At 53.4% G+C, this 19,990-nt stretch overlaps 1 protein-coding gene and 1 long non-coding RNA gene across 3 annotated transcripts in view; both read right to left on the bottom strand.

The window, feature by feature from the left end:
- The window catches only part of STX18 (syntaxin 18), a 116,646-nt gene that overhangs the window by 31,468 nt on the left and 65,188 nt on the right, over positions 1-19,990 (bottom strand). For both annotated transcript variants that reach the window (XM_070069565.1, XM_070069566.1), the window contains exons 2-3: positions 17,878-17,945; positions 1,147-1,262 (exon numbers count right to left, since the gene is read on the bottom strand). In XM_070069565.1, coding sequence (XP_069925666.1) covers positions 1,147-1,262; positions 17,878-17,945 — 184 coding nt within the window. The remainder of the gene's footprint in view (positions 1-1,146; positions 1,263-17,877; positions 17,946-19,990) is intronic.
- Positions 10,953-13,450, bottom strand: LOC138848767 (uncharacterized). Its single transcript, XR_011386829.1, has 2 exons — positions 13,264-13,450; positions 10,953-11,310 (listed from the first exon to the last, which is right to left on the bottom strand). It is a non-coding gene; the product is annotated as an uncharacterized lncRNA (long non-coding RNA).

Genomic DNA, 19,990 nt, shown 5'->3' with positions numbered 1-19,990 from the left:
CTGACTCTGGCTCTGGGAGGATTCACACACACACACACACACTGACTGGCTCTGGGAGGATTCACACACACACACACACACACACACTGACTCTGGCTCTGGGAGGATTCACACACACACACACACACACTGACTCTGGCTCTGGGAGGATTCACACACACACACACACACACACACACACACACTGGCTCTGGGAGGATTTACACACACTGACGCTGGCTCTGGGTGGATTTACACACACGCACTGACTCTGGCTCCGGGTGGATTTACACACATTGGCTCTGGCTCTGGGAGGATTCACACACACACACACACACACACACACACTGACTCTGGCTCTGGGAGGATTCACACACACACACACACACTGACTCTGGCTCTGGGAGGATTCACACACACACACACACACACTCTGGCTCTGGGTGGATTTACACACACACACACACACACACACTGACTGGCTCTGGGAGGATTCACACACACACAGGCTCTGGGAGGATTCACACACACACACACACACTGACTCTGGCTCTGGGAGGATTCACACACACACACACACACTGACTCTGGCTCTGGGAGGATTCACACACACACACACACACACTGGCTCTGGGAGGATTTACACACACTGACGCTGGCTCTGGGTGGATTTACACACATTGGCTCTGGCTCTGGGAGGATTCACACACACACACACACACACACACACACACACTCTGGCTCCGGGTGGATTCACACACACTGACTCTGGCTCTGGGAGGATTCACACACACACACACACACACACACTCTGACTCTGGCTCCGGGAGGATTCACACACACACACACACACACACACACACTGACTCTGGCTCTGGGAGGATTCACACACACACACACACACACACACGCTCTGACTCTGGGCGGATTTCTGGTTCTGCCGGGAAAGGTACTTCCTGTCTCCCTTCTGCCATCTGTTTGACGTCAGTAAAGACCTTTCATTACTGTGGACAGCTTACGCTGAAACACTGATCAGAAAAGGATTTTAAATTCGAAACCCGAAAATAAGGGCACACAGAGGGAATCCTAAGTGGTTGTGCCCCGTGAAGCTTGCTAGCTACTTGACGTAGTCATGGCCGTCTGTTTGCATCCTGCAAAGCAATTTACCGTCTGTCCTGAGCTGCTGAATTGCTTCCGAGCAGGTCCTCATGAAGATCTGCGCGTCCTGGTCTATCTGGTCTCGCTCTGTGTCTGTCATCCTGCCACAGTCAGACAGAACGTGGCTAGAAAAAGAAAGAGAACGTGAGCGCAGAGGCAAAGGGTAACACAGTGCAGTCCGGGGGGTGCGAAGGGAAGGAGGATTCTCTGAGAAAGTGACACGCACGCCAGGACTCAAGAGAGGAGGGGAGCCGGCCAGGCTGGGAGGTGGTGGAACCAACACACCAAGGCAGGACTGGAAAACGCTTCCTGAATAGGCCCAACGGAAGCAGCCGGCAGGTGGGGGAGGGCAGGGAGGAGGAGGGGGAGAGGCTGAGAAGGCGGGGCCGCAGCGTGCCAGTCTTGTCAGGAACGTGAGTTCTGACTCCGGTGGCTCCTGAAGGCTTCCCAAATATGGCGGCAGAGACGGATGACAGAAGCCCCCCCAGTGCTGCCGGGAAAACACGGCAGGACACACGTGGAGGCTCTGCAGATCTGTGTGACAGGCTGTTGTCCACGACAATGTCTCAGTGTGACCAGCAGTCTTCAAACCTCACCAAAGAGCCTTCAAAAACAAGACTCACTCTCGCTGACATAACTTCCACCACCCTAGGCTTACGGGGCTAGAAAGGACGCCCGCTTTCAAGGACAGGGCACAGGGAGGCTCGGGATGGCTCTGCGGCCTCGCCCGTCCCTGCGAGCTCCGGGTGGGCATGGCAGCACAGCCACGCACAGTGATGCTACCTGGCCTCTATCAAACATGCCCACTGAGAGCAGGCCCGCACAAGGGGTGCAGACTCAGTCACTCCGCGCCCGCCCGCCCAGCTACACCGAGAACTAAATACAGGCTCAACTGCCCCACACAGCCACTACTGGCTTTGTGATGGTTTCTCCAACATCAGAAATCGGAAGGAATTTTCTCATTTTTATGACTGGATTGTTTAGTCCATCAAGAATGAGCAAGTTCAAAAATCAAAACTGAGGGGTCAGTGTGGCGGTACAGCAGGGTAAGCCACTCCCCGTGACACTCGCATGCCTTATCGGAGTGCCACTGTGAGTTCTGGCTGCTCTGTTTCTGATTCAGTTCCCTGCCAGTGCGCCTGGGAAGGGAACGGATGATGGCCCAAGTACCTGGGCCCCAGCAACCCGTGTGGGAAACCTGGATGGAGCTCCAGGCTCCTGGCTCTGGGCTGATCCAGCCCTAGCTACTGTGCTTATTTTGGGGAGTGAATCAGCAGATGGAAGATCTCTCTCTCTCACTCATTCTGCCTTTCAAATAAAATAAATAAATATTTAAAAAAAAAAACCGCATTAGCCTGCTATAGATTTACTGAATTTTGAGTCCTGCCTGTGGTTGCCGTGGCAAGGCTAGACCAAATGATTTCTCAGGCTTCATATGGGCTGTGAGCTGGACACTCCTCACCCCTGCAAAATATTTTAGGTAGCATAAAGTAAAGGCCAATTATTGGCACAACACTTTCCACAAATTAACACTAACCACTGTTCTTAGCATTCCGTGAATATTTACCCATTTAATTCTCAAAATCCTATAAGGTACATGCTGTTATAATTCCCACTTCACACATGAAGCAATGGAGGCACACGGAGGCTAAGTAAGCTGGGAATCAGCAGAGCTGGGCTGAGCCAAGGCAGCCTGCTCTGCAGTCCTTGTTCTTTAGGAGCCACTCCAGCGGCTTCCTCGTCGTGACCGGGAGAGTTCGGAACACCCGTTAGCTGACTGGCAGACGGCCATCTAGGCACAGAGTGCTGGCAGGCACGTGTGGCGGGGAAGACGCAAGAGCAGAGGCTGAGTAGCGACAGGAAGAGAAGCCTGATGCGGGGACAGGGACCAGTCCTGTGCGCCTGAGGAGTTTCAGGGTGCAGTCAACAGAGAGGCTGAGCCTGATGAAGACAAACGTGGCAGTGCCAAGCCAGACGGAGCAGAGGGCGAGGAGCACGTGACGGTCGGTGAAACACGGCACTCTCGCCTTGCTCATCCTTGTAAAAGGCCAATGCACAGCACTCTAACTGAACCAGGGTTCAGGACAGGAGCAATGGCAGGGCTGAGGAGATCAGGGGGTGGAAGCAAGCGCCTGAGACGTAAAACCGTCAGGAGAGAAGCGAGGTTGTGGCGACAGCCCCTGCGGTCTGGGGCCTGGGTGAGAGGAGGCGTGGACAGAGGAAGGAACACAAAGGGGAGAGCAGAAGGACTGCAAACAGAGAGCAAGAAGCACCACCAACGCCGGCTTCACACTGCAGTTCAGGACAAGAAGTGAAGTTCTCGGCCAAGCCGTCCAGGACCAGCGCTTTGTTGTGAGAAGGAAACCACAGCAGTCTTCTAACCACTTCGAGATAAAATCTTGAGAAGCTAACGGGGATTCTAAGTAATAATGGATCGCTCTTTCAGCTCTGCATTTATTAAGGAAAAAGGAAAAGTCGCTGTGACACACAGTACAGTGGCCACAAACCTGAGCCAGGGCTGACCACAGTCCAACACAATGAAACACTTAACACAGCCCGAGGAGTCCAAGGAGAGACACACGGTGCCGTCTACAGGCTCGTAGCAGGCTCGTAGCTTCCACACGTCCGGCACGCAGAACCCTTTGGTGGCTTGGATGTCGTTTCCTTTATGTGACTCGGCCTGCCCTGATCCTTCAGAGGCTGCTGGCCGGTCTGGCCCTGGAGAACTCTGGCCGCGTGAGACACGAGGAGGACAGAACCCTCGGGGCCACAGGTGACGACTAGGAAGGTGCTGGTGGATCGGGAACCAGGAATGGGCAGCGCTGGGGACCGAGTGGGAATCAGATGGACAGACAGCTTTACCGTGACTACTGATCTAAGTGCCACATGTCCCCCGTGCCCTGGCTGACCCCTCCCAGCCTCTCCTCTCCTCAAGCCACCAACTCCGCTACCCCATCTTCAGCGTTCTGGATTCCTGCGAACTCCCACAAGCTCTCGCCTGCCTGCCTCTCCTCTCTGGCCCATGGAATCGACTCTCCCTCCTACTTCTACTGGTATGGAAGAGCTGCCCATCTCCGGCTATGGCCACAACCTCCCCTAGTTGGACCACCAACTTCACATGTGTTAACAGGTGTATATGCAGTGATAATAATAACATCGATGGTCTAATAACATCCTAATAACATCGATGGCTCCTGCTAACTGGATTGTTCCCAGCTACAAATAAACATGGTCTCACTCATAACTTTACAACAAAACACATTCTTTCAGTTCCGTTCCCTGTCTCCTACCAGTTACTGTCCAGTCACTTCTCACACACAAGTACACTCCGGTCCCCATTTTCCTGACGATGCTCTCTTGAACCCAGTCCAAGCAGGCTATTCTCCTCACTGCTCCACTATGGTCAGTGCTCCCCGGGCCGGCAGTGGCCTCCGCACTGGCTCGCGCCTCACCCCACCAGCACTTTCCGCGATGGCTCCTCCTCTGGTCTCCTTTCTCCCACGCTCTCTCCTGTTCCCCCGCCCGCCCCAGCTGCTTGTTCCAGCCTTCATGTTGGCATTTCTCAGCTGCCTCAGCGCTTACCATGCACGGTTCACGGCTAGGTCTCGGCATCTCTTCACTGTTCACACCTGCCCCCCGTGGAGCTCAGCTAGTCTCACGGCTCTGAACAGCAGCGTCCCACTGACAAGCCCCCCGGCTGTCTTGTCAGCACGCACTTCTTTAACCTGAGACACCTACGTCTGCATGCCTGCTCGGCACCCTGTTCAGAACTTGCACGGCAAATACGTCCCAAACTGAGCTCTCGACTGCAACGTGCCCCTCCTCCACCATCCACACCTGGCGGGCGATTCCACGGCTCCTCACTCAGGCCCACACCTTAGAGACATTCTTCACTTTTTTCCCTGTCCTATCAACAACCTTGTTGGCGCTACCTTCAAATACTTCCAGAATCTGATCTCTTCTCTCACATCTGTGCTACCACTCTGGTACATGGCCCCTAATTGAGGCCTACCACACAGGAGCCACACGAAGCTGCTATAAAGTCAGATGCTATCAATCGTCTGCACAGACCTTCCCACGGCTTCCAACCAAAGAAGTCCTTCCAACAACAAGGTTCTTCAGAGGAACCAGAGGATCGGCACTTGGCAGGCCTCCAGGCTCCCTGTGCCCATCCCCCACGCCCCCTGCTCAGGGCTCCCTGTGCCCATCCCCCACACCCCCTGCTCAGGGCTCCCTGTGCCCATCTCCCATGCCCCCTGCTCCAGGCTCCCTGTGCCCATTCCCCACGCCCCCTGCTCCAGGCTCCCTGTGCCCATCCCCCACACCCCCTGCTCCGGGCATAGCAGCCTCCTTGCTGCTCCCTAAGTGTTCCAGATAAGCTCTGGAGCAGCTGTTGTCTCCTCCCTCTAGAGTGTTCCTGCCACAGATGCATCAACTGCTCCTCACTGCATTGGGGGTCTGCACAAGGCCACCCTCTCAGCCAGGTCTTCCCTCACCAGGGCCATAGTTGTACTCACTCCGACATCTCCGAGTCCCTCCCATCTCCCCCCTCACAAAGATCTCTACACAGCTTCAACATTGTCCATCTTAGCGGTTTCATTGCTTGTCAGATTCCTCCACCAAATTCTTCACAAAGGCAAGGCCTTTTGTCTGTTCAGTGCTGTGCTCCTGCCAGCGAGGGCAACGCCTAGCATTCAGCAGGCTGAAAAGTCAACAATCAAATACTTCTTGAACGCACTGAATCAATGAATGAGAGCCCCTCCTGAACTGATTGCACCCACCCCAAACCTGAGGCATCCGTCTATGGCCTTCAGAAACGCAAGACGCGGGTGCGGGAAACGCCCTCATCCTGAGAACAGCCTGTCCAAAAGAGCAAAGGGCGGGGCTAGAGCTGAGGTTCTTCCCAGTCCCCACCCACGCTCCTCTCCTGTGGGGCAGCCCCTTCACCAACCCCTGCCCCACTCATCTGCTGCGGGACAGGTGGAAAGGGAGCCACTGACCCTCCCCTCCCTGAAGCTTGGAGAGCCACAGTTATTCCCTGTACTTGGCACTGCTGAGTTTCTCATTCTAGTAACTGGTCTGATGGAACATGCTAACACAGAATGCAGAAGACCCAAAGCAGACCAAGGCACCCAGGAGCTCCACTCCTCGTCCCCGCCTGCAGCCCGACGAGGGGCTCTTCCTCTGCGGAGGAGAGGGGTGTACAGAGGGGCCGGAAGGCTTCCCCACGTCTCTACCAGAAACCAGCGCGTCGAAAACGGAGGCTGGCAGGTCAGGGACACACCGCTCAGACAGGGACTCGCTTCCAGGTGAACCCGCAGCCTGCGGACAGAGCAGACCTAGAAACGACTGATTCCAAGAACATTAGATTAACATCCTCCTCCACGTTTCGATTTAATGGAAACTCAGCCCAGTGAAATTGAAAAGGTCTAAAGGTTAATTTGATAAAACTGATTACTCAATTAAAAGGTGATGTTCCTGTAGGATACATTTTACATATACATTAACCTTTTCAATTGGAAACTGACAGTGTGACTATTCTATTAGTCACAACAACAGAAACCAAGAACACTGTTTTCCCCCAAGTGGTACTGTTCTGTTGGGATTTTGTGGAAAATACACCTCCATGAGAAGCAGGGAAATTATTTTTGATTAAAATCATCCTGGAACCCAGCCAGCGGCTAGTCAGCCTGCGAGCTGCTCTGCCCCAGTAAAATGTCATTACTAGGAGAATTAAATAGGTCAATAAATCTGGGTTCCACATTCCGGAAAAAAGTACAGCTTCCTAATTGTGTCAAACTAACAAAGCCGATCAAGCTGAAGGCAGTATTTCCACACCTATTCTTTCAACGCCAAGTAACATGTTCCTAAGCGCAGGCGATGCCAGCACGCTGCAGGGGAAGGAGGCGTGAAAGGAAAAGGCTCCCGGTCTACAGCAGGGAGGGAGGGCTCGCGGGGGAGTCACGAGGGTGGCCTTGCTCCATCTGGGAAGACTGGGGCATGCTAGCCCTAGCCCACATGTTTCTGTGGGAATCTGCTCCCACCGAGTGACACCTAGCCCAGGGCGGGCGTGGGGCCTCCGTGGACTAGGGGCCTGGCAGAAGGAGCTGGGCTAGCCTCTGCCCACTACCCTTTGCCCTCTTTTGCAGGGATCCGCCTGCCTATGGAAACAGCAGAGATTCTGGTCTGTCCCTCTGCTACACTGTGCAGGGGCCTGCTCTTGCAGTTCGTGCTCATTCAGTAGCACTAAAAGCTGAGTGAGTCTAATTCAGGAACAGAGTACCAGCAAGGTCCCCGCCTGCAGACCCGAGTTCTGCTACCCTAGACTGCCCGAGTAACAGAGCTGGCAAGGTCCCCGCCTGCAGACCCGAGTTCTGCTACCCTAGACTGCCCCAGTAACAGAGTACCAGCAAGGTCCCCGCCTGCAGACCCGAGTTCTGCTACCCTAGACTGCCCGAGTAAGAGAGCTGGCAAGGTTCCCGCCTGTAGACCCGAGTTCTGCTACCCTAGACTGCCCGAGTAACAGAGTACCAGCAAGGTCCCCGCCTGCAGACCCGAGTTCTGCTACCCTAGACTGCCCGAGTAACAGAGTACCAGCAAGGTCCCCGCCTGCAGACCCGAGTTCTGCTACCCTAGACTGCCTGAGTAACAGTGTACCAGCAAGGTCCCCGCCTGCAGACCCGAGTTCTGCTACCCTAGACTGCCCGAGTAACAGAGTACCAGCAAGGTCCCCGCCTGCAGACCCGAGTTCTGCTAACCTAGACTGCCCGAGTAACAGAGCTGGCAAGATGCTGCTCCCACTCCTTAATCCCATCTCGTCCTCTCCCCATCACCTCCCTCCTGCAGAAACAGCAGTAGGCTTTGTTTTGTTCAATAACCACTGCCCCCAACTGCATCACAGGTCAAACAGGGTTCCAATTCAATTATCATTCAGCAAGGGACTTCTGTGTGCCAGGAACTCTCACACATCTCACTCAATCATCACAAGAACATTATCCACAGCTTATTTAAAAAAGGAACCAGGTTCAAAGATGCTGAGTGAACTGGACACATAGCAGAACCAGGACTGAAACTTCAGTGCCCCTGAGCCCCACGCCCATCCCACCCCCCTTTTTAAGGGGGAACTTTTCAAGAGGAGGCTCTTGTTTGTTTTGTTTTTAAATTTGAAACCAGAGAAACAAAGGGAAAGAAAGATACCTATAACTGACAGAGAGAAATGGTCCATCTTGCTGGTTCACTCTGCAAATGTCCACAGCAGCTAGGGCTAGGCCAGGCTGAATTGAGGCTCGTGGCACTCAGACAGGACTCCCAGATGGGTGACAGGGACCCAAATGGTTGGACCATCACCCACTGCCTCCCAGGGAGCACATGAAGCTGCAATCGGGAGTGGGGCTGAGTGAGACCAGAAGCCAGGCACTCGGAGACGTGATGCCATCTGAATAACCGGGCCGAACAGCTGCCTTCCCCACTCCACCCCCCGCCCGGCGCTCTTTTAAAGGTTCCACGACAGGGGAGGAATGGAGTTCAGAGTGCATGGACTGGCAATGAACAACTGGCACCAGGGACATGAGTAAAAGACTGGGTTTCTAGAATGAGGCGATGGGCTGGTCAAGACGAAGAAAGCCTCAGGGTCTGTGGTTCAGACACTCAGAAGCCCAAAGACGCTGGAAGATGAGGATGTGCTCAATCCAGACAAAAGCGGGCGGGACTGACCCCAGCGATCCTAGTGCTGTCACTACCGCTGGAAAAGAGGGCGAAGCTCAGGCCCTGGTTTGGTGCAGGGAGATGAAACTGTGTGGGAGCTCGGCTCCCTTGCCTGAAGCTAACGGCCTTGAAATTCACAAGAGCTGCACAGCCACAGACCAGCACTCCGGCTGCGCCCGTCCGTGCACTGCATTGCAAGCACACTGTCTCCTCCGAACTAACCCACCACTTAGAGCCTGGGGCGTGACTCTCCCTCCCACTGCCAGCTCTGCAAACTTCTTGAAAAAAGCCAGTTAGAAATACATTAACCTTTGCAAAGCTTACAGTCTGTCACAGCGACTCAACTCCGCAGCTCTGCAAGAACAGCCACAGACAACATGCCATCGAATAGGCGTGACTGTGTGCCGATAAAACTTCATTACGGGGTGGGCATTTGGTCTAGAGGCTAAGTCACTGCGTGAGACATCTGCATCCTATACTGGAACGCCTAGTTCCAATCCTGGATCTTTGGCTTCCCATCCAGCTTCCTGCTAATGTGTACCTTGGGAGGCAGCCGGGGATGGCCCAAGTAGTTGGATCCCTGCACGCAGGAGGGAGACCTGAGCTCCTGGCTTTGGCCTGACCTATTCAGACACTGGGAGGTACACTAGCAGATGGGAGATCTTTTTTTCTTTCTCTCTCTGCCTTTCAAGTGAAGTAAAAATAAACAATTAAATAATTTTTATGTTTACAAAAACTTGAATTTCATACAATTTTCCCACGTAGCAATGTTAAGGTAGCTAGGTAGCTATTAGGCTAGGTCAGAGGGGCCAAAGACAATGAGAATTTTTCAAGAAAATACACCTCTGGGCAATGGAACAAGGAAACGAGCCCAGGGAGCACGGCGGTCGTCCCTCCAGAAGTGACCACTCCTGTGCAGTAGCCACGTTAGATGGATTCAGTCCTCCCCTCTCCATGGGGCAGCCCAGGGCGACCCCCGCCCCGCACCAAGGGGGCTGTCAGGTCTGATAACACAGTGCTGATCCAGTCCCGGGAAGATCTGCAGGAACTCCACATCCAGAAAACCTTCCGTCCACAACTTCCCAGGAGGAGGAGGACGGAAGAAGAAATGGGGGCCCGTATTCATGTGCATCACAGCTCCAGGCTGAATGCAGTCTGCTCTCTGTCCCTCTCTGAGGCCGCCCCTCGGTCAGGGGTGCGCCTCGCCACCAGTCTCACCGCACACTGTCCTCCCCCGGGACATCTGCCTGCTCTGGCAGATGCACTTCTGTTCACCAAACTTCGCCACCTCGCTCCCCACTATCTCTGTCTCATGTCTGAATTCTTATGTGCGTGAACACAAGGACCTCTGAGCAGTCATCTGCAGTAACAGTGAAGTATTCTTCAACCACTTAAAAATATAAAATCATGGGCTGGTATTGTGGAGCAGCAGGCTAAGCTGCCTCTTACAACGCCTGCATCCCATATCTGAGTGCCGGTTCAAGTCCTGGCTGCTCCACTTCTGATCCAGTTCCCTGCTAATGTGCCAGAGAAGGCAGTGGAAGATGGCTCAAGTGCTTGAGCCCGTCACACACACGGGAGACCTGGATCGAGTTCTGGGCTCCTGGCTTTGGCCTGGCCCAGTCCTGGCCATTGTGGCCATTTGGGGAATGAACCAGCAGATAGAAGATACCCCCCAAAAAAATCTTTAAATAAATAAATAAAAATGTAAAATCATTCTCAGCTAGCAGGCAGTGGACTGGGTCTGGCCACAGGCTGTTATTTGCTGCTTTCTGGTGTAGAGGAAGATGCTGGCTTCACAGATTACAAGGCTTTCATAGAACTATGCGGCTAATAAGGGCAGCGGGACCCAAACCCACATTCACAGCCTTCACCTTACCCGGCCGGTGCTTTCCAAGGCCCAGGCAAGTTAACAGTGGATGACGAGGAAAGAGCTCATCAGCTTATCTTTAACCTAAGGTGCTGGCACTCAAGAAAGGAGCTGGACAGTAACAGCTTACCGCTAGTTTTGTGAAGTTTTCCAAAATCATTGCACCTTCCATTTTCACAGCCTATCAAATTAGTATTTGATACACAAGCACATCTTTAGAAATAAAATACATACTGCCATCTAGTGTTAACCATTTTAATTGAGAACTTAAAAATAAGGTTTTGTTGGCTGGCGCCGCGGTTCAATGGGCTAATCCTCCACCTAGTGGCACGGGCACACCGGGTTCTAGTCCTGGTCGGGGCGCCAGATTCTGTCCCAGTTGCCCCTCTTCCAGGCCAGCTCTCTGCTGTGGCCCGGGAAGGCAGTGGAGGATGGTCCAAGTGCTTGGGCCCTGCACCCCATGGGAGGCCAGGAGAAGCACCTGGCTCCTGCCTTTGGATCAGCGCGGTGTGCTGGCCACAGCGTGCCAGCCACTGGAGGGTGAACCAACGGCAAAAGGAAGACCTTTCTCTCGGTCTCTCTCTCACTATCCACTCTGCCTGTCAAAAAAAAAAAAAAAAAAAAGGTTTTGTTGACAATATCCATGAAGATAATTATTTCAGTGTATTACAAAATATCAAATGAGACATGTTAAAAGGATACTATTATTAAGTTTAGACAAAGCATCAGGGATTACTTTATATTTATCTGAGGGATAATAATTTCCACTGTTGAAGAATTTCTATTCTTTTTTACATATATTGAGAAAGTTTTTAAAAAAATGTCTTGTATGTCCTCTAGTGTTATGAGAGGAAGGCTTCCGAAATGCAGACATCCCTTGTTTATCAACAGGAAATCCTAGCAACATGCTAATGAGGCCACCTCATATGTCAAACCCGTATTTCCCTTAACTGACGTACTGTATTTGAGTATGAGCCCTACGGTGACCCCACCAAAGCAGGTGCAAATGAAGCTGCGGGAAGAGCAGGAGAGACTGGTCCAGGTCTGTTGAGAGCCAGCATCTCTCAGAAACCATTCTGGAAGTTTTGGTCAAAGTGCTCTCCCTTGGGGCCAGCACTGTGGTGTAGCAGAAAAAGCTGCCACCTGCCGTGTTGGCATCACATGTGGGTGCCGGTTCAAGTCCCAGCTGCTCCACTTCCTATCCAGCTCTGCTATGGCCTGGAAAAGCAGTGGAAGATGGCCCATGTACTTGGGCCCCTGAACCTGCTTGGGAGACCAGGAAGAGGCTCCTAGCTCCTGGCTTCAGATCGGTGCAGCTCCGGCTGTTACAGCCACCTGGGGAGTGAACCAACAGTTGGAAACCTCCCCCAACTCCCGCCCTGCCCCGTGCCTCTGCCTCTCTGTAACTCAATCTTTCAAATATATAAATAAATCTTTAAAAAAGAATATTCTCCCTCTTTTTAAAAATTAACCTTATTAGGGGTGGCACTGTGGCACAGCGGGTAAAACCGCCGCCTGCAGTGCCAGCTTCCTATATGGGCACTGGTTCAAGACCCAGCTGCTCCACTTCTGATCCAGCTCTCTGCTATGGCCTGGGAAAGCAGTAGAAAATGGCCTAAGTGCTTGGGCCCCTGCACTCACATGGACGACCTAGAAGAAGCTCCTGGCTCCCGGCTTCAGATTGGCCCAGCTCCAGCTGTTGCGGCCATTTGAGGAGTGAACCAGCGGATGGAAGACCTCTCTCTTCTCTGCCTCTGCCTCTCTGTAACTATGCCTTTCAAATAAGTAAGATAAATTTTTCTTAAAAAAGATTTATTGATGTATTTGAAAGGCAGACTTACAGAGAGAGGAAGAGAGACAGGAACAGAGAGGTCTTCCATCTGCTGGTTTCCTATCCAAATGGCCTCAACGGCCAGGGAAGGCCAGACCAAAGCCAGGAGCATGGAACTCCATCAGAGTCTCCCATGTGGATGCAGGGGCCCAAGCACTCGGGCCTCCTCTGCTGCGTTCCCAGGCACATTAGCAGGGAGCTGGAATAGAAATGGAGCAACCAGGACTCAAATCAGTGCCCATATGGGACTCCAGGGTCACAGTAGTGGCTTAACCCACTGGGCTAGGTTGCTGGCCACCTCAATAAACATTTAATGAGTGACGGGCAAGCACTGGCATGCCATATCAGAGTGCCAGTTAGTCCTAGCTGCTCTGCTCTGATCCAGGTTGCTGCTAATGAGTCCTGGGAGGCAGCAGAAGATGGCTCAAGTGCTTAGGCCCCTGCCATTGACATGGAGACCTGGATGGAGTTCCGGGACACTGGTTTCGGCCTGGCCCAGCCCTGGCTAGTGCAGGCATTTGGGGAATGAACCAGCAGATGGAAGACCTTGTGGTCCTCTCTGGTACTGTGCTTTTCAGGTAGATGAAAATCAAGACATTTTTTTAAAAATCTGCTTCTACTTGAAAATACACACACACACACACACACACACACACACACACACACACATTTAAAGAGTTAGAGGGGCTGGCACAGTGGCGCAGTGGGTTAAAGCCCTGACCTGAAGTGCTGGCATCACATATGGGTGCTAGTTCTAGTCCCAGATGCTCCTCTTCCGATCCAGCTCTCTGCTGTGGCCTGGGAAAGCTGTAGAAGATGATCCAAGTCCTTGGGCCCCTGCACCCATGTGGGAGACCTGGAAGAAGCTCCTGGCTTCAGATCGGCACAGCTCTAGCCGTTGCAGCCATCTGCGGAGTGAACCAGCGGATGGAAGACCTCTCTCTGTCTCTACCTCTCTCTGTAACTCTTTCAAATAAATAAAATAAATCTTTTAAAAAAATAAAGAGTTAGGAACTTTTTCACCTCTGCGTGTTTCACAACAAGTCAGACACTGTCTGCAGGGTGCTCTTTGAAGAGAAATCCCTTTGAATTTAAATGCTCCTCCCTCCCTTTTTTACCAGGTCACCCCTACTCTCTCATACCTCAGCTCAACTGTCAGTTCTTCAAGGACAGGTGCCCCAAGTAAAAAGTTCCTCAAAGCCACCTGTCATATCTCCATTGTTATCTGTTCTCATGAAACCGTCAACAGCGCCACGAAGACCAGGAGAGCCATGTTAATGTTACACTCCATGCTTGGTACATGCTAAGCACTCGGTAAGCGTGTGCAGAATGGGTGAACCGATGAAGGAATCACTCAAGTGATCCAACCGTGGTACTGCGACACACGCGGAGATGCGTAAGAAACTTGGTGGCAGAGCCCATGAACTAAAGTACCAGAGGAGAAGCAGGAAAGAGCTGTCAGCACAGGGAGGCAGGACAGACGGCTAGGACGGCAGCACCAAGACAGCTCTGGGGGAAGGTGGTGGTGAAACGTGGGCCTTTCAGGATGGACGCCCACGGACACGGGACATGCACGGACGCGGGGAGGGCAGAACGCCCAGCAAACTGAGTAAGGCCCGGGGCAGAGGAAGCGTCCACTCTGAACGCAGCAATGGGACCCAGGGAGGAAGGGCAGGCTGGGAGAGTGGCTGAGGTTAACGGAGTCTTGCATGGGCCTCGTTCCACAAGCAAAGGGAAGGGATTTGAGGAAGGCTCCCTGTGCTAAGGACTGTAGCTATGCCTTTTAGACAGACGCGGAGAGAACAGGACAAGGGGAAGGAGCTGGCAAGTCACAAGGACCGCACAGAGCATGCTGGAGGGCACAGAAGGAAGTGGACAGCGGTGACACATGCAGCAGGCACTGCTCGTGTGTGGGGCTGGTGGAGCAGGGACAACCTGGAGCTGAAGAAGCCACAGCTCAGGACGAGCCCTGAAATGGGGAAGACAGAGGTGGTGACAGCATGGGCACCACAGCCACGGGCCTGGCTCGCCGGCAGCCCCTTCACCTCCACGCCTGGCTCCTTGTCAACCAGGCTTACTAGCAGCGTCTCCCTCCCAAGGGCTGATGCGAGGCAGTGGTACCAAATCTGGAGGAAACCTTCACGACACAGAGAACACGTACTGACAGAAGCGTTTCCCAGTGCAAGGGAGAACCAAAGGTGCAAAACAGAACCCTGGAGTTCCTGTCGGGTAGGGAGGGAGGGAGGGAGGGAGGCAGACGGAGGGGTGGGTGAGAGGGAGGAAGGGAGGGAGAGAGGGAGGGAGGGAAAGAGGGAAGAAGGGAGAGAGAGAGAGGGAGGGAGGGAGAGAGAGGGAGGGAAGGAGGGAGAGAGGGAAGGAAGGAGAGGGAGGGAGGGAGGGAAGGAGGAAGGGAGAGAGGGAAGAAGGGAGAGAGGGAGAGAGGGAGAGACGGAGGGAGGGAGAGAGGGAGAGAGGGAGAGAGGGAGAGGGAGAGAGGGAGAGGGAGAGAGGGAGAGGGAGAGAGGGAGAGAGGAAAAGAGGGAAGAAGGGAGAGAGGGAAAGAGGGAGGGAGGGAGGGAGGGAGCAGCTTTACTCACACCAACCCTGTGCCGAGGCAGCCCAGCGTCCCGTCCGACAGACAGCTAGGTGAACTGTGCGCCTTCTGCAGGTGGAACATTAGCGCCAGCGCACAGTAGAGCAGTCAGAGGGAACAGAGCCCGGTGCAAACACATGACGAGCTTCAGAAGCTGAATGGCAGGAGGAAGAGGCGCGGAGTGCGTGCTGCCGCGCTCACGCACAGCCAGTCTCAGCCATGCGCAGTCACAGGTGAGCTCGCGGAGAACGCGTCGGGAACCCAGCTACACCATGTGGGACCGGGGCCGGAGGAATGGTGAGGAAGCACAGGTGAGCAAATCCACCCCACGGGCCTGCTCTACACAGCACAAGAGCTAAGGCAGCTCACACGGTTCTCAAAGGTGGTAAGGAACAACAGAAAGGATAATATTTGATGAAAACCGTATGTGGCTCTCAATGCCTCTAGCATCCACTGCCTGGCCTGTGACAGGACCTGCCAGTCCCTGACACAGCCTGTCCCCTTGCCCTCGCATGGAAGACAGACAAAGGGCTGGTGCCCGAGGCTGAGGGGCAGCAGGGCCACGTGTGGAGCTGGGGACTCAGCTCCGCTCTGTCTCGGGGCGGTGGGAGCGGTGTGATGAAGGCCACGAGGAGGGACGGCGACCCTGAGAAATGGAAAATGGCTGCTTCCCCACAGCAGGAGGCCAGGAGGAAGGGCGAGGGGCTGGGGTGCACTGAGAGCACGCCTATCGTCGCGTCCAGACGTCACAGGGCAGTGGGCCATGAGGGCGCTCCACAGGGTCTGTCCTACCTCTTGGTAAAACCACAGGCCTTCCTCCCCTGGCCTCCGCAGCCCTGTGACCTTGTCCTGCCCCGCTTCTCCCCACGGGACCTGTCACCTACCACCCATAAACCTGCTGCTTGCCTTTGACAACCGCTAGGACACAAGCTCCACAAGGGCGAAAGCTGTGCCTGCTTTGTTCCCTGACGCGCCCCGAGCATCTGCAGGAGAACTGGGAACAGAGCAGGACTTAGCACACGTCGCTAAAGGAGCGAGGGGCAAGGCTGCGGCAGGGCTTCTCCTCACCCACAATTCTCTTGTGGAAAGCTGTCCTGCGATTGAAAGATGCTTTGCACATCCCTGGCCTGCGCCCACTAAATGTCAGGAGCACTTCTCTCCCTAGCTGTGCCAAACAAAAACATACCACACGTTACCAAGCAGCCCTGTGGCCGAGAACCTCGGGGCCAGTCGTGGACCTCAGGACTGGGAGAAACCGCACGCACGCACTCACTCAGTCGTCTGACATGTGTCTGCTGGGGACCAGGCAGGGGTGGGGCATGGTGGAAACAGGAACGGAGAGCTGGCCAGGTCCCTGGCCTTCAAAACCTTCATCTGATGGCCAAGACGGAAGGAGCTGCTGTTCTTATCACTGACTAGGTACCCACTGCGATGTGTGCCGTGAAGAGGACAGACAGGGTGGAGAAACAAGAGACTAACAGGAGATCGGTTTTACTGAAAGAACCCACTCAGTGGTCAGAGAAGGCCTCCTGGAGGAGCTGCTGTGAAAGCCGAGAGTCAGTCTGGCAGGGACAGCACTGGGAGGAGGAGGCACATCACAAGCCCAGGCTGCAGCAGCAGAGAGCATGGAGCCCTCCAGGACGGCTGACCCGGGGCAGCACCACGGCAGGGGGCGGGGAATAGCAGGGCGAGCCTGAGATGAGGCCAGAGAAGGCAGGGGCAGAGCATGAGCCGCCAGGCCAGGGTGCTGATGCTGACCACAGGACAGTATTCATGACTGTCACATAAATAAATAAATCTTTAAAAAATAAATAAATGAAAGACTATGCTGAATAGAAACTGTACCTGTCACTGGGAGGACCGTGACCACGACCTACACTAGGGCAGGAATAAATGAACTCATCCAAAGCACCCTAAGGAATGAAGGCCGGGGCAGGTGCTACAGTGCAGTGGGTTAAGTCGCTGCTTGAAATGCCCTCACTCTCTGCGGGAGCACAGCTTGTGTCCTGGCTACTCTGCTTCTAACCCAGCCTCCTGCACACACTTCTGGGAAGCAGTAGATGATGACCCAAATATCTGAGGCCATGCCACCCCACAGAGACACAGATGGAGTTCCTGGCTCTTGCATTTGGCCTGGCCCAACCCCAGCTGTGGCAGCCACTTATGGAGTGAAATAGCAGACAGAAGATCTCTGTCTCTCTTTATCTCTGTTACTCTGCCTTTCAAATTAATAAATAAATCTTTTTTTAAAAAAAGAAGAAGAGAAATGAAGGCCACGCCGAAGTGGGCTTGTCACTGTCTGCAGGAAGTGTCCAGAGCCTGGCAGAAGGCCAGCAGAGGGAGACAGCTTTCACAGCTGAGGACTGGAACCTGATAAGGAGAGCTTGACCCAAGGAGACGAGGGTGAGGGGCTGAAAGACACCCGTAAGAACATCACCAAAATGGCAGGAGCAGGAATCTGGCCTGTGTTAAGATCCCTGTGTCCTCCCTTAGACTGTCTGGGTCTGGGTCACTCTGGCTGCTTACTCCAGCTTCCTGCTAACGCACTCTAGGGGCAGCGGTGATGGCCCAAGTCGCTGGTCCCTGCCTCCCAGGCTGAGTTCCTGGCTCCCAGCTTCAGCCTCAGACAGTGCAGGCATTTGGGGCGTGAACTGGTAGATGAGACAAGTGTTCTCTCAAACAGATTTTTAAAACTTGAAAGGAACACAGGGATGGACACAAACACAGCAAAGATGTGCTTACCTGTAAGCATTAATATAATCTTTCCTATGTTCCAGAAGAAAATCTCTCAGTTTGCCAATATGAGAAATCTAAAATTAAAAAAAGAAAGCAAATAGTTTATATAGATGTGAGGCATGTTACATTCAGAAGTTCATATGTAATACATTTTAAATAAACAGAGAAGGGAAATCAAGTTGCAGAAATATGCTGAAGCTACAAAGCAAGCAACTTCAGCTTCAGACTGTCCCCCGGTGCCCAACACGTGCATTCCTGGGCCCTGCCCCCTCCCAGTGGCCCCTGCTACCTCTACTTGTCATGACTGGGACACTAGGAACGTAGGGATTCAACAACGCATGTTTGGGACCTGCACAGCTCACATTCAGCGATGGCCAGTTCCCTTCCTTGCGTGTCTTACATCTAACATCTTACAGACAATTATTGCTTCTTTCAAGTGTTGTGGAGGACGCAGTCTAAGGCTAGAGCGATCAGGCTTATACATAGTGGCCAGGCCGAGCAGCAGAGCTAAGGGGCTCAGGGACGATGATTTCTCCCTGTACAGCAATCCCCCATCTTGCTTCCACAGATGCGTCTAAAGCTTTGCTCCTACCACGTGTCAGGTACTGTGCATGGAGCTAGGGATTAAAAATTACAGAAAGAATTGGAAGAAAACCCAGAGCACAGTTGACAGGGACAGGAGAGAAGGATTACACAGCTGGTGGCCTGCTCTGTTCTCTGACCACATTCACTCGGCTTCCCACTCACACACGGCGCAGCCCTGAAAGCTCTCTGAACTTTCCTCTCTCCCATGTGAGTTTTTCTGTCGAGGCTACCCATCCACTTTGCTCTGAATTTAAAGGCCTCTGCATACCACCCACACGGCACTCACTTCAACAAGGCCTGTCCTCCAATCTCACTTTCACAGACAGACAGGCATCTTTCGTCAGCGACGTTATAAACATGGAAGGAGGGCTGCAGCTCCCCTCAGGGCTCTAGGTGCAAGAAGCTGGAACACATTAGTGGGATAAGTACATGTCTAAACATAAAAGAAAGCCACAGGTCACAAGAAAAAGGCTCCCAGTTTGTCTGGAGACAGGTGTGTAGGTTTCATTAAATCTCCCATACAGTTGAGACTATTATTATAAATGTAGTCCAGAAAACTACTCTAAGACATTTTAAGAGCCTAAGTCAAAGAAAGAAATCAAGAATGGCCACAACAGCTGTGGCTGTAAGGTAACGAAGCGGGGAGCCCGGGCGGGCACCAGCCTCACTGTTCTCCTGAGCCAGTCTGCAGGCGAGCTGCACAGAAGCTGAGGGACGGGCCCAGGGCCACACAATCGGCACACGGCCGGGCTCAGATTCAAGCTCAGGACCCAGAGCCGGGATTCGACACACTTCCCGGTACTGCACAGCTGCTTTCCTCGCCCGCCTGCTTCTGTTCCCCAGGTAAGCCGAAACCTTTTCAGTCTGCTACAAAACAACGTAAGAGGTGAGCAGGAAGGCTTGACTGCATCACACACATTTCATAAGGTGATTCTTCTGGCTAAAAATCTTCAGTGCTTCAGTTCCCTTACCAGATCCATACCTACAAGTGGTCAAAAACTCACCTGCCTTTATTAGCCGGGTAAACCCTGTAAGGCAAAGAAAGCAAGGAAGAGGGTGGGTGTAAGAAATCAGGCCATGCTGAGTTCTGGTCTCAGAATCCACGGCAGCCAAAAGCAACAGCTCTGGCTGATCTGCCAAAGGGCGGCCAGCGCAGCGATCTCGGCCTGACCAACGGAACAAGTCCAGGCTCCCAAACACAGCGTTCAACCCCTTCACAGTTCAGCCCTGAAGTCCCACGTGGCCTCAGTCCCTGCCCCGCTGGACCCCAGGCTCCCTGCCCCAGGAGAAGCACACCCCTCGCTTGTATGCCCACGTAGTTTTTTCCTTGGAATGCCCTTCCCACCATTCCCTTGAAGGCAAATTCTTCCTCCTACCTGAAATTCTCTTTTCCTTCCCACACCCACTGCCAGCCACAGCCAGATGCCAGTCTCTCTCAAAAGGCTGCACCTATTTCTCCATGAGGACAACAACTGGTTCTTGGACCGACCTTCCTTTGCCAGACTACAGGCTCCTAGAGGCAAGACAGCCCTCT

Source organism: Oryctolagus cuniculus, chromosome 2 (genome assembly GCF_964237555.1).
Source record: "Oryctolagus cuniculus chromosome 2, mOryCun1.1, whole genome shotgun sequence".
Classification (NCBI taxonomy): Eukaryota; Metazoa; Chordata; class Mammalia; order Lagomorpha; family Leporidae; genus Oryctolagus; species Oryctolagus cuniculus.
Note: the sequence above shows the minus strand (reverse complement) of the source record. Positions and strands in the feature narration are given on the sequence as shown.